This window comes from Hyperoodon ampullatus (assembly GCF_949752795.1).
Source record: "Hyperoodon ampullatus genome assembly, chromosome: 1".
NCBI classification, from domain to species: Eukaryota; Metazoa; Chordata; class Mammalia; order Artiodactyla; family Ziphiidae; genus Hyperoodon; species Hyperoodon ampullatus.
The window spans coordinates 114,017,769-114,033,927 of record NC_136914.1 but is presented as its reverse complement, the minus strand read 5'-3'; the positions used below and the strand labels follow the sequence as shown (position 1 = coordinate 114,033,927).

The window sequence follows — 16,159 nt, the reverse complement described above, 5'->3', positions numbered from 1 at the left end:
GCCCAGCCACACCCAGTAAAAGCTTTGTGTTATTCAAAAGTAGTCTACTTGGTGAAGTCTCTCTTCAAATACTGTGCAACCAGCTAGAGAAGTTTGGAGTGAATATTTTGTTCTTTTGTTTACCGAGATGGATATGAACCTTCTTTTGAAAATGTTAATGTAAATTTCCTCTCTTTCCAGACATTGTCTTCATGAGAACTTGGTATCCTGTCTCTGTTCCAGCCTTCTATAACCCAGTAACATCTTTGTTGAAACCAGCTGGTGAGAAAGACACCTGGTCAGGAATGCGGACAACTGGTCAACTCCGGCTCTCCCATGGCATCAAACTAAAGGCCAGCAAGGATTCTCTGTATAAGGTACAATCACCCTTGTGCTGTGTAGATGGGTGTCACCCAGAAGCTTCATATGTGATGTTTTTTTTTGTGGTTTGAATTTTCAAGTAGAAAGTCTAACATGAAATTTGAATGAACATGTTGTATATTCATAGACTATTTTGGAAGGAACACAGGACAAGTGGTAATAGTGGTTTTCTGTGGATTGGAAAGGAGACAAACTTTTCACTGTATATACCTCTTTTGAACTTGTTTTTTGTACTATATACATGTATTAATTTGAAAAACATTAATGTACTGATTCTTATTGAAGCAAGGGGGGCGCTTTTTGAGAGTATTAATAAACTTTTTATTGAAGTGTTAACATACACACAGAAAAGTACACAAATAATAAGTGTATACAGCTCATTGAATTTTAGCATACCTAAGTTGCCATCGCCTGGATCAAGCATTAGAATTACCAGCACAATACCTCTCCTAGTCACTACCCCACCTCCACCTCAGAGATAGCTGCTATCCCAACTCCTGACATGGAAATTCCTTCTGCCTTTTTTTGAGTTTTATAAAATATACCGTGTACTGTTTTGCCTGGTTTCTTTCCTTCAGTATTATGAGATTCATCCATGTTCTTGTATATAGCAGACATTTTTTTGTTTTTATTGTTGAGTAGAATTTCATTGTATGAGAATGTTGGTTTTATTCATTGATGGACAGTGTTTCCAATTTTTGGCTATTATAAATGCTGCTCTGAACACGTATATGCAACTTGTTTGGTGTGCATATGCACACAGTTCCGTTGCATAGATCCCCATGGGTGGGATTGCCAGGTTACAGGGTACATGTGTTCAACATCAGCGTGTGATCCCTGTAGTATACTGAAATACCAGGTTAGACTTGAACAGCTTATCAGAGTTCTAGTTATTCCACATCCTTTCCGGTAGTTGGCCTCATCAGTATTAAGTTCTCAGTGCCTGTCTGGATTCCCATTTTCATTCAAGTTTTGGTCTCTGAGAACGTCCATTATTTTGTTCACAGGTTAACAATGCATTTGAAAAGATTTGTTTGTGTGAATGCAGGATATTTAATTATTTTGTAATAAGAGGGTAATTCAGGGTGTCAGTCTGCAATTCTGCTAGAAACAGAAGTTTTCCAGACATTAGTTTTTCTGTAAAATAGTTAATAAAATTTGAATCACATTGCCATGAATTTCTCTTAAAATATACTTCAGGACATAGTACCTGTTGTCCAGTCTGTGGTGCTTACTTGTTTTTGAGAAGGAGATTTCTCTGATTTCTTTCATTCTAAAATATTTTTGTTTCCTAAACAGAGAATATTGAATATTATTGTAGGTGATGTCTTTAACATCACCTACAATAATATTTAACATCACCTAGGTGATGTCTTTAACACCTAACATTTAACAAGTAAATGTATAAAGATACAGCAGACATATTCTCTATATAGTTGTCGACCTTGGTAAAGGTCTAGGGCAAAGCTTTCAACTTATTAACTACTGAGGCAGTTAAGAATTTTGGTCATCTCAATTTAAGCATAAAATTTGGTTAGCTTGAAAACTGAATGTAGAAGGAGTTTTGCCTTCATTTGTCATTTAAATGTCACTTTTCTCAACCAGCCTTCTATTAGAAACAGAATAAAGTTAAACTTCTTAATGAGAATCAGGGATGGGGGCATTTCAGCTGCTCATTGGGGAAGATCTATGTCCTTAAATCCAGAGAGGTTTATAGTCAAGATGAAAAGCTAGTTATTCTTGTTAGGCTAGAAAAAACCATCTCAGTGCCCCAAAGATAAGGCCAGAGTTTTCCATTAACAGAAACTTTGGATCTTTTCATCTGCTCTGTTGAGATCCTATCATCCATACTGTAGATATGGGCACAGTTGATTTCTTGGAAGAATTGTAAATATGTATATTCTATATATTCCTTTGTTCTGCCTGCAGCTGTGCATGCCCATTGAGGCAATATATATTTGATGGATGATTGAGTCCTCATTTCTGATGGTCAGCAAACTGTGGTGTTACTGATCTTGTGGAAAAATCAACCCATTGAGAAGATTTTATGCAAGTTTTAAATGCACATAGATCATAATATAAATATGTCACAGTCTTTGTTTTCTTTTTCAGCCAGTTGTGAGGCAGAAGAAACATTTTAATTCACTGCACATTCCAAAAGCCTTGCAGAAGGCCCTGCCATTTAAGAGCAAGCCCAAGACCCAAGCAAAGGCAGGCAAGATTCCAAAGGACAGACTGAGACCAGCTGTCATACGGGAGCCTCATGAAAGGAAGGTACTGTTGATGGACGGCTTCCAGCATGTTGCATTTAGATGTGAAAATAATGCTTTCAGTAACACACTTGGCATTTTTACTGCATTCTCACTTTTCATTAGGAAAGGATAAGGGCCAGACTTATTCAAGGCACTAGATCTGGAAGTTAGAACAAAGGCCGGAGTCCATTTCGCTTCTTTTGTTTAGTCATGCTCTGCCTTATGCATTTTAATGGGGAATAATAGGCACACAGCTGGCAAATCACTCTTAGTTGTACAGAGTATCCACAGAGTGATTTAACAAAGGTGGTTTTGTGGTCAAGGCCATTATTTAAGTATTTTGCTAAGTAAATATGCTCCTACTTATATTTCCATGCAAATTATAATTGCCTAGTTCAGGATAAATTTACTAGGTTAATATTCATTTGGATCATGAATTGATTGTAACTTTGATGCCATCAGCCGTGGTGTTTAGGCCTCCTGAGACTTAGAAGGAAAGCGTGCTGTAGCTGTAAGAATATTCTGATCTCACTGGGTTTTGCCCTTGTCAGATCCTTGCGCTGCTGGATGCTCTGAGCACTGTGCACAGTGAGAAGGTGAAGAAAGCCAAGGAGCAACGGCATCTACACAACAAAGAACACTTCAAAGTGAAGCAGAAGGAGGAAGAAGAGAAACTGAAGCGACAGAAGGACCTCAGGAAGAAGCTCTACCGAATTCAGGGTCAGAAAGAAAGAAGAAATCAGAAGTCCAGCCTGAAGGGGCCTGAGGGGCAATTGAAGTGATCTCCAGACAGACAGACAGACATATAGACAGTCATTTGAATTTGCAGTGACGAATGGTTTCATATATTGTAGTACTTTTAAATAACAAGTCAGGGGACTGGAGCCTAAGCACAACCTCTTTGTTGGATATATTGCCTAGACTGTGCCTTTGAGAGGAGAAATGGAGACTGCTGATAGGACACCTGTTCGTTCTCAACATCTGAGTTATGTCAAAATAAAGCGATATAATTTATGGTTTTCTAGATTCCCTCACATTCCTCTTACCTGTCTCAGTTTAACTTTGTGCTACAAAAGTATCATTAAAATATTTTCTTGTTAATTTGGGCTTAGTAGTTTTCATTAGGGATGAATGCTTGATAATTGCTTACTCTACCACCTTCATGATGAGTCTTCCAGAAGGGAGAAAATATTAACTTGAATCCTCAGCATTAAGGTAAACTTTTAGAGAAGGATATATAGTTATTTTTATTTTTTTGTCTGTCATATGTTATATTCTTTGATTATTGACCCTAATGGATGTTTTACATATTATTTCACATGTTTTTCAAGTTAGTATAGTAGCTAGTTAACAGTAAATACTGTTTTAATGCTTTTAGACTAGGGATGACATCTGTGGAGGTAGTTAGGCATTCTCTCTGAAGTTCATGTTGATATACCCTCTGGGTCTAAAATGCATGCCTGAGAGACATCAACACCTAGCTGGGAGTGGGTAGAATCATCTAGGAATAGGAAAGGATCAAGATGAAGCAGTCAGGTCTCAGTCCAGCGTTCTCTCCATTGGTTCAGTATCTTCACATACCTCAAAGAACATCACCAAGTCCAACCCGCATATGCAGGCCAGTGCCCAAGAAGCCCAAATGATCCTGCTTAGATGTCCATTTGACTAAAAGCTGAGCAGGTCCAGCTTAGCAAGGCTGTGCACAGAAGCCAGACACGTAACTGACATGAACAAAGAGGGCAGCCTGTCTTTCCCAGTGTCTTAGACTACTACACGCAGACTTGACCATCCCAGTGCTAGGTGCAGGGAGGGTCTGGGTAGGGCTCCAGCCTCTGCCACTCTTCATGGTGTGACTCTGGGTAAGTTCCTGAGTATCTTGGAGTTTCAAGTTTCTTATCTGTAATATGGGGATGATAAACTAATCTTGCAGTCTGTGAGGATTTAATGAGACAAAATGCAAAGTGACTGGTACAGAACAGATTTTTAAATTTTTTGTTTCTCCTTCCGGTCCCATTTTAAAGAGTTGTATAGGTCTGTGAATTTGAACACTTATATAGGTTTTAAAACATACCTATATATTCATGTAATCAACACCACTATCAAGATACCAAACAGTCCCATCTCTCCAAAGCACTTCCTCATGCTATGCAGCCCAAGCCTTCCCCACTTCCCCACTCCCCACTACCAAAAAAACTGATATGCTTTTCATCACTACAGCTTTGTCATTTCAAGAATATCATGTAAGTGGAACAATACGGTATGTAATCTTTTGAAATTGGCATCATATCTTTGAGATTCATCCCAATTGTCCTGTGTATCAATGGTGTGTTCCTTTTGATTACTAAATAGTTACCAGCTGTACAGACAGGCCACAGTTGGTTATCTATTCTCCAGTGGAAGAGCATTGTGGTTGTTTCTAGTTTTGGGCAGTTATGAATGTGGCTGCTGTAAATATCTGTGGAGAGGTTTTTGTGTGAACATAAGTTTTCATTACTCCAGGGTAAAAATACCCAGGAGTAGCACTTCTGGGTCATATGGTTTAAAAGAACTGTCAGACTGTCTTCTGGAGGGGCTGTACCATTTTGCATTCCATCTCACTGTGGTTTTAATTTGCATTTCCCTAATCACCAATAATATTGAGCATCTTTTCATATGTTTACTTGCCTTTCATATACTATGTCCTCTTTGGTGAAGTTTATGTTCAAGTCTTTTGCCTACTTTTTATTTGGATCTTTTTTTTTTTTTTTTTTTTTAGCGGTACGCGGGCCTCTCACTGCTGTGGCCTCTCCCATTGCGGAGCACAGGCTCCTGACACGCAGGCTCAGCGGCCATGGGTCACGGGCCCAGCCACTCCGCGGCATGTGGGATCTTCCCGGACCAGGGCACGAACCCGTGTCCCCTGCATCGGCAGGCGGACTCTCAACCACTGCGCCACCAGGGAAGCCCTGTGTCCTTTTAAAATTGGCTTATTTCACTAAGCATAATTTCCTTGAGTTCATCCAAGTTGTTGCTAGTATTAATAGTCTCTTCCTGTTTAATGCTAGATAGTATTCCATAATGTCTATTATGTTCTGCAGTTTGTTCAGCATTCACCATTGAAGGACATTTGAGTAGTTTCCAGTTTTTGGCTATTACAAACAAAGCTGCTATGAATGAATATACATGTATAAGATTCTGTGTAAAAATAAGTTTCCATTTCTTCTGTAAAAACGCCCAAGATTGCATTTTTCTGAGTCAAATGGAAAGTCCATTTTTAAATTTAAAAGGTACTTCCAGGGACTTCCCTGGCGGTCCAGTGGTTAAGACTGCCTCCATTGCTGGGGGCACAGGTTTGATCCCTGGTCAGGGAACTAAGATCCCTCATGTTGTGCAGTGTGGCCAAAAATTAAAAAGAAAATAAAGGAACTTCCAAACAATTTTCCAGAGTGGCTGTACCATTTTACATTCTCACTAGCAATGTATGAATGCTCCAGCTCTCTGCATCCTTACAAACATTTAGTGTTATTGCTTTTTTAAAGCCATTCTAATAGGTGTGTAGTCATAATTCATTGTGGTTCTAGTTTGAACTTCCTTAATGACTAATTATGTTGGCCATCCTTTCATGTGCTTATATGCCATCTGTATAGCCTCTTTGGTCATGTATATGTTCAAATCTTTTGTACATTTTCAATTTTGTTTAATGTTGACTTCTGAGAGTTCTTTATAAATTCTAGACATAAGTTCTTTGTTAGGTATGTGATTTGCAAATATTTTATCCCATCTGTAATTTCTCTTTTCATCATCTGAGGATCTTTTGCAGAGCAAAAACAATTTTAATTTTGATGGAGTGTGGTCCAATTTATCAACTTTTTCTTTTATGGATTATACTTTTGGTGTCAAGTCTAAGAACTCTTTGCCTAGTTTCTCCTTTCCCCTCCCCTTCTGCCAGTGCCTTGATCTTGGACTTCTCAGCCTCCAGAACTGTAACAGAGAAACTTTGGTTGTTTAAGCCACCCAGTTGAATGGTGTTTTTGGTCTAGGAGCCCAAATGGACTAAGACAATGGGAGATAAAAAGAAAACCCAGGAGTTCAGGGCAGTGTCATCCCTCAAGTCCTCTGCTTCCCAGCCAGTCTGCTTTCCTCTTTCCACCTTATATATTTTTTATTTATTTTTATTTATTTATTACTTTTTTTTAATCTATTAATTTTTATTGGAGTATAATTGCTTTACAAGGTTGTGTTAGTTTCTCTTTCCACCTTACAGATTCCTTTTACGATCATCTCTTAGATTATTTCCAGCACATTTAGTCATATTTAGAGGGAAGGAGCAGGGACATGTGAGTGTACACCGTCTTGTCATGGAATTCCCAGTCAATCTTTCAAGTGTATGGAACGTATTGTCACAATGTCCCTTGGGAAAGGTGTAACAATTCATACTCCCACTGGCAATGTCTGCGTGTATCCATTTTCTTCTTCCGTGAAAAAACATCTGATGCTGTGATTTTGTTTTTAAATTTTGCTTCTTGTTTCTAATAAGATGATTAATTAATATGGGCTGCTGGCTCTAGTCTATGAATCCAAACCTTGGAGATGCCACAAGAGGGATAATTAATTGATAGAGCCCAGAATGAAGATGAAAACCCATGAGAAATCCCGTGGAGGCAGAGCCCAGTGGGGTGAGGGAGGGGAGGGGAGGCACATTCCAGTTTGGAAGCTGCTGCTCAGCTACCCAGGGCCAGGTTGGGACAGCTTCTTTTCTACCCGCACCCTGGGGTCCCTGCCTGCCCAACACTCCTCTTGTGAGGAGGAGATCCTATGCCAGACACAGGCATCCAGGCAATGCCAGAGTAGCCCGGAACCTACCTGGAGTGAGTGCCACACCACCTCGGCAGGTTAGCGGGCTGCCCCATGGCACCTCCCCATCTGAGCGGATAGTCAATTACGATGCAGGTTGACAGCCCCTGGACAAAGACAGAACCCAGGCTGGAAGACAGGGAAGTTCCCTGAGGCCCAGACTAGCCCCCTGGGAATGAGCAAAAAAGGGGAGGCTGAGCCAGGTAATCTCACCCTACTCTCTGCCCTGAGGAGCAACCTGCCCGCCTTCCCTAACCGTCCCTGGAAGGTGCTGCCTGGGGCTAAGGCTGCCGGCTCCTCCTCCCAAGTGACCAGCTAAGGAGGCTCACCTTCCTCAGGGAAAGTGAGCAGCTGTAGGGAAAAACGAGACACATGAGAAGAGTAAACTCCGAGAGACAAAGACACAAACTGAACACCAGAGGGAACAGATAAACAAGACAGGAAAAGCATTTACGTGTGCGTGATAAATATCCTCAGGAGGATATTGGAAATATGAGGCTAGATGATGCAGTTATGAAGAAGAACCAGCTGAGCTTAAATGGGTGTGAACAACGGAAGTGCTGAAATGGGGTAACTCAATGGGAAGGTTAAAGGGCAGAAGAACAAATGAATGAACGGGGATCAGGTTGAGGGCTCTTCTGGAAAACGAGGAGGCCAACGAGATGGAGAGTTAAGGAGGGCTGGAGGTGAGAAGGGAAAGCGTTCACATTCATCTCATATGAGTGCCAGAGGGGGAGGAAAAGATCAACAGATAAGAGGAAATATTTGTAAAGTAACTGAGAATTTTCCCATTTCTGATTCCTGCCAGTGATGCATGTGCTCAATGCTTTTAATTTTTGCCAGTCTGCTGGGTACAAGAAATATTTCATTATTGTTTAAATTTGCATTTTTATCAGATAACTAGAGGGCTTTAGCATCTCTTCAAGTGTTTATCGCCCATTCTCATATCTTCTGTAATTTGTGCATCTCCTTTGCTCATTTTTCTGTTGGGTTCTTGGCCATTAGTGACTTTGTAAAAGCTCCTTATATATTCTGGATGTAAACCCTGTGGCTGTTTACAAACCTTATAAATATTTTTTCCCTAATATGCCACTTGTCTTTTGGGGTTTTTTTAAAGATTTTTATACACATATATATATTATTTATTTATTTTTGGTTGTGTTAGGTCTTTGTTGTGATGTGCAGCCTTCTCATTGCGGTGGCTTCTCCTGTTGCAGAGCATGGGGTCTAGGCGCACGGGCTCAGTAGCTGTGGCTCATGGGCTCAGTAGTTGTGGCTCGCGGGCTCTAGAGTGCAGGCTCAGTAGTTGTGGTGCACACGCTTATTTGCTCCACAGCATGTGGGATCTTCCCGGGCCAGGGCTCAAACCCGTGTCCCCTGCATTGGCAGGCGGATTCTTAACCACTATGCCACCAGGGAAGCCCTGACACTTGTCTTTTGACAAGTCCATGATGCCTTTCTTTGTATAGAGGTTTTAAATGTCCATAACAATCAAATCTGGTATTTTCCTTTATGGCTTTGAGGTTTTGTGTCTTGTCAGGGTGAGTCATTCCTACCTATTTAATTACAAAAATGACCCTCTATTTTAAATATCCTCCTATTGTAAAAAAAAATCTTTCCATTTGTTTTCTAAATTTTTAATTTTTATTTTTAGCTTAAAATATTTAACTCGTAATTATTAAAGTATTACTTTTCTCTTCAAATTAATATTATCAAGCTATTAATTATTGGTTTATTTTACTTTTATTGATTTGTTTTTCATTTAGTTTATTTTGAAGTAATATATGAACATATTTAGTTTGTAAACATTCCAACGTTACAGGAATAGTGTAAAAAGAATGCTTTTCTCTTTAACTTCCTTCCAAACTCTCTGCTTCACAGCTAGCCACAGTGATCTGACTGATGTGTGTATTCCAGATCTTTTTTGGATACATATTCATGTATATTTATTTTCCTCCATGTGTTGTCTTTTAAAAAAAAACACAAATAAAATTGTCTTGTTTGGAAGCTTTCTACTTTTTTTTTAAATTGGGGTAGAGTTGTTTTACAATGTTGTGTTAGTTTCTACTGTACAGCAAAGTGGAGTTCCCTGTGCTATACAGCAGATTCTCATTAGTTATCTGTTTTATATATATTAGTGTATATATGTCAATCCCAGTCTCCCAGTTCATCCCATCCCCCTTTCCCCCCTTGGTGTCCATACGTTTGTTCTCTACATCTGTGTCTCTATCTTTGCCTTGCAAACTGGTTCATCTGTACCATTTTTCTAGATTCCACATATATGCATTAATATACAATATTTGTTTTTCTCTTTCTGACTTAACTTCACTCTGTATGACAGTCTCTAGGTCCATCCACGTGTCTACAAATGACCCAATTTTATTCCTTTTGGAAGCTTTCTATTTTTAACTACTGTATGTGTCTCAGAGGATCTTTCTGTATCATTGCAGTGTGTGTGTGTGTGTGTGTGTGTGTGTGTGTGTGTGTGTGTGTGATCCTTGTTCAGTTTGTTAATCCTGTAGAGAACTGGGGGCTTCGCATTTTCTGCTGTGTTTTGGTAACATCCATAACAGCATCCCCTGTCCCTGGAGGCTGATGGAGCCCCTCTAATCCCTTTTTACCTTTTTAGTTCTATGTTTATTGTTCTTTTCAGGTTTTCTGCCTCTTGTTAAGCCTATTTTGGTGATTTATATATTGCAGGAAAATCTTCCATTTCATCCAGATACAACAAAACCAACCAGAGTGAAGCTGTGCCTACCATCTTCTTGTGGTTTAAATCATCTCCTTTATATCTGCAGTCGTGTCCTTTTTTTAACCTCACATTTTCAGTTTTGTACCTTTAACCTTTTTTCTTTTGCTTGACTTTCCAGAGGTTTGCTTATTTTAATGGTCTTTTCAAAGAACTGGTTTTTGGTTTTATTTATCAAATCTACTTTTATTACTGTTATTTTCAAATTAAATTAACTTATTTCTTATTTCATCCTTTTTAAAAAAGCTTAGTTATGTCTTTCTTATATTTAAGTATACTTATGTATACTCAAGGCTATAAAATGTCCCTTTCTTTGGACATATGCCATAGGTTTTGATAGGTCATGCTCTTATTGTACATCTCTTCCTCAACTTACAATGGGGTTACATCCTGATAAACCCATTGTAAGTAAAAAATATCGTAAGTTGAAAATGTATTTAGTAAGTTGAAAATGTATTTAGTATACCTAATCTACCAAATGTCATAGCTTAGCCTGGCCTACCTTAAACATGCTTAGAACACTAACATTAGCCTATAGTTGGGCAAAATCACATTAACACAAAGCCTATTTTATAATAAAGTGTTTAATAACTCATGTAATTTATTGAGTACTGTACTGAAAGTAAAAAACAGAACAGTTGTCTGGGTACAGAATGGTTGAAAGTTATCAGTTGTTTATCCTTTTGATCATGTGGCTGTGGCCCAGTATCACAAGAGGGTACCATATTGCATTTCACTAGCCCAGGAAAAGACCAAAATTCAAAATCTGAAGTACAGTTCTACTGATTGCACATTGCTTTCACACTACTGTGAAGTTGAAAAATCGTTAAGTCAAAACATTTTAAGTCAGGGACCATCTGTAGTCTGTTTCTAAAGAGTTTTTCATTTCAGTTTTTATTTTCTCTTTAACATAAGTTGCCTTTCTCTTTTTTCCCCTTTTATTCTGTTTATTACAAATTCATTTGAGGATATAGATTTCCTTCTAAATGCCAGTTTTATTGAATTCCATATTTTTATATGAATACCTTACTGCTACTGAGATCCAAACATTTTATAATTCCCATTGTGGAAATTAATTTTGTTTCCAAAATGCATTTTTAACATTCTTTTTTTTTTTTAAAGAAGATGTTGGGGGTAGGAGTTTTATTAATTTATTTTACATTTATTTTTGCTGTGTTGGGTCTTCGTTTCTGTGTGAGGGCCCTCTCTAGTTGCGGCAAGCGGGGGCCACTCATCATCGCGCTGCACGGGCCTCTCACTTTCGCGGCCTCTCTTGCTGAGGAGCACAGGCTCCAGACACACAGGCTCAGTAGTTGTGGCCCACGGGCCAAGTTGCTCCGCGGCATGTGGGATCCTGCCAGACCAGGGCTCGAACCTGTGTCCCCTGCATTAGCAGGCAGATTCTCAACCACCGCGCCACCAGGGAAGCCCCCATTTTTAACATTCTTATTGTCCCTAATTGTATTGCAACCTGGGGATAGAATGTGATCTGTGAAAGATGCTGAGGGCTCCTTGCTCACCCAGTACAGCATCAATGTTTCCAAATGCTCTACGGGAGCCTGACAAGAACATATGTTCTCTGTTGGGTTCAAATCTTTCTGTAAAAAGCGAGTTAGAGATATTCTGATCTATTTTCCTGTTTTGTAATAGCCTCATTTGTTTTGTTTGCTGAAATCTCTGGCGCTAGTGAATCTTTGAACATATCCAGGATGTTTCTCTGCTTAGGCTGAAGGGGTAGAGTGGAGAGAGGCCAGATACCTGTTGTCCAGGACTGGCACCTTTTCTCTTGCTCTCCTTGCATCTTGCCAGGTAAGTGTTCCCCTGTCTCAGAGCGTAGTGAGCACAAGAGGCAGGAGTTGCAGGGTGGGGTGCATTTCTCCTGGGTTGGGTGTGTGTGTGCCATCTCTGCTGTTGTAGCAGAGACACTGCCCACTTCCCTGCCTTGTGACAGATATTATTGGTCAGCTGGCTCCCACCTGGCCTGGGCTCCTGGCTGACCCACTGTGTGGAGATGGTCCCCGCAGGGATGGAGAGGAATGCAGGCTCCTGGGAGAGTACCAGGGCCTCCCAGGGCCACTGCTGCTCTGATACCAGGGTGTCTGGGAAGCCCCACATGTCTTCCCCTGCAGGCGGTCCTCCTCCTGTGGTGATTCTCAGGGTGCCCCCCTCAGCCTGCAGCTCTGTCTGCCTTGCACTCCGTTTTACCCCACTCCATCACCTCCTTATCCTCTGCTCTCCCAAACTGACTCACATCTTCTCTGAGGTTTATGAGAAGCAGCTCTAGCATGGTGCTCTAGCAGGGTGCTAAGAGTGTGGAATTTCTGAAAGCAGGGACTCAAACGGATCTTTGTACACCCATGTTCCCAGCAGCATTATTCCCAATAGCCAAAACTTAGAAGCAACCTAATTGTCCGTCAGTGGATGAATGGATAAACAAAATGTGGTGTATCCACACAATGGACTATTATTCAGCCTTAAAAAGGGAAGGAAATTCCAACATATGCTACGAGGTGGATGAACCTTGCTTAGTAAAATAAGCCAGACACAAAAGGTCAAACTATGTGATACACTTATATTGGTACCCAGGAAAGACAAGTTCAAAGGGATAGAAAATAGAACAGTGGTTGCCAGGGGCTGGGGGGGAGGGAGAACGGGGAATTGTTTCATGGGTTTGGAGTTTCAGGTTGGGAAGGTGAAAATTTTCTGGAGATGGATGGTGGGGACATTTGCACAACATTGTGAATGTACTTAATACCACTGAACTGGATACTTAAAAATCGTTAAAATGTAAGTTTTATACATATTTTTTAAATCACAATTAAAAAAAACGCATGGATTTTGGAGCCAGTCTGCCTGTATCAAATCCTGCCTTGGCCATTAAGTCGCTGGGCATTCAGCAGGTTACTAAACCTCCATGTTCTCATTCCTCATCTGTAAAATGGGAATCCTAGTGTTTAAAGCATGGCTCTGGGGGGTAACACTGGCAGAGTTGTTAAAGCGGCCTGGCCCAGTGTTAGGGACAACTGCAGCCACCTTCCCTGGGGTGCCTCCATGGGGCTGGGATTGCGAGACAGCTCTTTTTACCATCTTGTTTATCCCCAGCCTTCTTCCAGGAGGGCTTAGCCATGCTTCTCCTCCCACCCAAGCCTCAGCACTCCTGCCCATCGTGCCCTACTTGTTCATTGACCTCTAATAACATCTCGTTCATGCTCAGCTCTAGAGTGGCAGGCACCAGCCCCTGACCACTGGCGTCTCGGTTCCCCGTGGGCTCGGCGCAGGCGTCCATCTGATTTCTCCTAACACTTTATTGCATCTGTTTGTTGAGACACCTGCTTCCCCCACTGGCTGTTAACGTCCTGGACAAGGTGCTCGGCTGTGACTGACCGATGCCGCGGGGTCCTCCTGGGTCCTCCGCTACTGCAGCCTGCTTGCCTGCCGGGCTCAGCAGTGCGGCCCCCTCCCGGGAACTGACCAAGATATCGCGTTCTTTGCTGCCCTAACACCCGGCCCTGCTGCCCGTCAGCAAATGCTGTGGGGCTGGACTGGTCCTCTTCTGGGGGCCTCATTTTCCCCGTCGGTGATATAAACCAACGAGGTCATCGTAGCTCTGATACCGTGTGCCTTTCTGACAGGGAGCGCTGTCAAGCCCGTTTAAGCTTAGAGGGGCCACCCAGGTGAGAGAGATTGTGCGTGCACACGTGTGCGTGCGTTGCGCGGGTGCGAGTGCGCCGCGTTTACGTGCGGGCAAATGTGCCTATTTGTGTGTTCAGACGGAGGACGGCCCCAGCTCCTAGCAGAGCGGGAGGCTTCCTTCCTCTCCAGACCGTGGAGCGTAGAGGAGGAGGGCCGTTTCCGAAGTCTTAGGTGAGTAAGCTCGCCGCTCGCTCGGCTTGGGCTCCGCTCCCCGCGCTCATCCCGGGGAGCTACACGCAGAGGCCGGGAGGGGGCGCCCCAGACAAGCAAATGCAGAGCGACGGCAGGTGGGCCTCCGCCTGATTGCCAGGGAGGGGGTAGCGCACGACTCGGATCCTTGCCTACCGCTGACAATGGGAATAATAATAATTATTAATTACGACAGTTATCGCTTATTTAGCGCTTATGCTCCCAGGAACTGGGCTGACTGCATAACGTGCATTATTTCGCCAATATTTGGAACCCTGTATTTTTGTAAATCTGTTACTAAAAAGCTTCCAGAGTTGAGCTAAAAGTATAGAGACCCGAGTTCTGCCACTCAGTAGTTGTGTGGCTTTGGACACGTCTTTGAGCCTGAGATTCTTCTACATAAAATAGATTTTTTTAGCCTAACTGTGTGTGTGTACATACACACAGGTGTGTGCAAGTGTGTGCATGCACACATGTGTTTTATGGACGTGTCTGTGTGTGTGTGTTTGCACGTGTACATTAAAGACCCTGGAGTTGGAGTTGGAGGAGTCTAGAGGACATGCCAGGAAGGCAGTTGACACGAGGCATTTGGTGCCCAGGAGAGAAGCAGCGATCCCCATGCATCCTGCGGGTGGTGTTCTGGGGAGAGAGGCTCAGAGCCTGCTTACAGTAAGGAAAGAGGGGCACTGGGGGCTGGACCAGGGAAGTCCTGTGCTTCAGGGGAGGTGGAGAGCATGCCTGAGAAGGTGGAGAGAGTGGTCAGAGAAGGGAGTGGAAATAGGGGGCATCGAGAAATGCACAGGCTGCCGGGAGGGCATCTCGGCACCTGGGCTGACGCTGTCCCTTGGGAAGGAGGCTGCCGTAGGGACTGTGCTCGCTGGTTGGAACAGAAACCCTAGAAGGAGGCCCATGAAGTATGGCCGAGTGGGCATAAGGCAGTGACGGTGCCACAAGCAAGAGAGAGATTGGTTATTCCACAAGCGTGGTTGGGACAACTAGTTAATCCACTGAAAAAACATAAAGTCACTCCTTACACTATGGTTAACATAAATTCCAGATAGATTAAAACTTTAAATGTAAAAAAAAAAGAGGAAAACTGAAAAGAAGAGACTTGTGAGAAGGTGTTCAATTGGGGGATTATCCCAGGAAGCAGGACTGAGTGAGTGGAGACAGGCGGAGGTGGGTCAGATGCTGACTGTGGGACTTTGAGGCTGACAGCTGCGTCGGGGGTTCCTCCTGCCACTGCTCCCCCCAGAAGTTCCTCTGAGATCTGGACGCCTCGCACACACACTCTCCCTGAGTCAGGTAAGAGAAACGTTAGGTGAGATGCAGCATCTGAAGTCAGGGGCCGCGGAGAGTGTCCTGGGCACCCGCTGCCATAGGTTTGGGAAGGAGAGAAAAGTCCCGACCCTGGAGACTGCGGCTTGAGGACCTATTTGAACTTGCTTAGACCCTTCCACACTTTTTTTAGGTCCTCATATTTTTCCATGGTTGCAATCATGGAAAGGTACACTGCTAAGTAGTCTTGACTTATCCACTTTATTTTATGATTTTTAGTTTTTATTTTTTGGCCACGCAGCTTGTGGGATTCTAGTTCCCCAACCAGGGATTGAACCCAGGCCTCCTGAAGTGAGAGCGCAGAGTCCCAACCACTGGACCGCCAGGGAAGTCCCAGTCCGCTTAATTTTAAGACTTGGATCTCTCTCTTATGATACTGCTTAGTCCGGCTCTTGCTGTTGCTGAGACCTCTCTGTGGCTGGGCACTCTGGTTGTCGTCAGCATTCTGCTCTTCCTGTTGCTCTTCCTGTAATGCTCTTCCAGCATTCTGCTCTTCCGCCATGGGGCTTCCCTGCGGCCGGCTGGCGTGGACTTTCCAGGGTGGACCACACTCTGCACTGCCTTGCTACCCCCATTCTCACCATCACTGCCTGCACTGGTGGACAACTTTCCATGCACCAAGCCCAGTTTCAGGTGCTTTACAGGAATTTTCTCTCAGCCCTTGTACTAGAAGCAGAGGCACGGTTGTCACTCCCTTTACTGATGAGGCGCTGGAGCTTGCAGAGGTTACGTAACAAGACCAAGG

At 42.7% G+C, this 16,159-nt stretch overlaps 1 protein-coding gene across 2 annotated transcripts in view; it reads left to right on the top strand.

Annotated features, from left to right (window-relative positions):
* BMS1 (BMS1 ribosome biogenesis factor) overlaps window positions 1-3,713 on the top strand; it is a gene marked incomplete at its 5' end in the record, with an annotated part of 43,241 nt that extends 39,528 nt beyond the window's left edge. For both annotated transcript variants that reach the window (XM_079716413.1, XM_079716412.1), the window contains 3 exons: window positions 181-356; window positions 2,473-2,634; window positions 3,164-3,713. In XM_079716413.1, coding sequence (XP_079572539.1) covers window positions 181-356; window positions 2,473-2,634; window positions 3,164-3,394 — 569 coding nt within the window. In that variant the 3' untranslated portion in view covers window positions 3,395-3,713. The remainder of the gene's footprint in view (window positions 1-180; window positions 357-2,472; window positions 2,635-3,163) is intronic.
* Window positions 3,714-16,159: the final 12,446 nt, after the last annotated feature.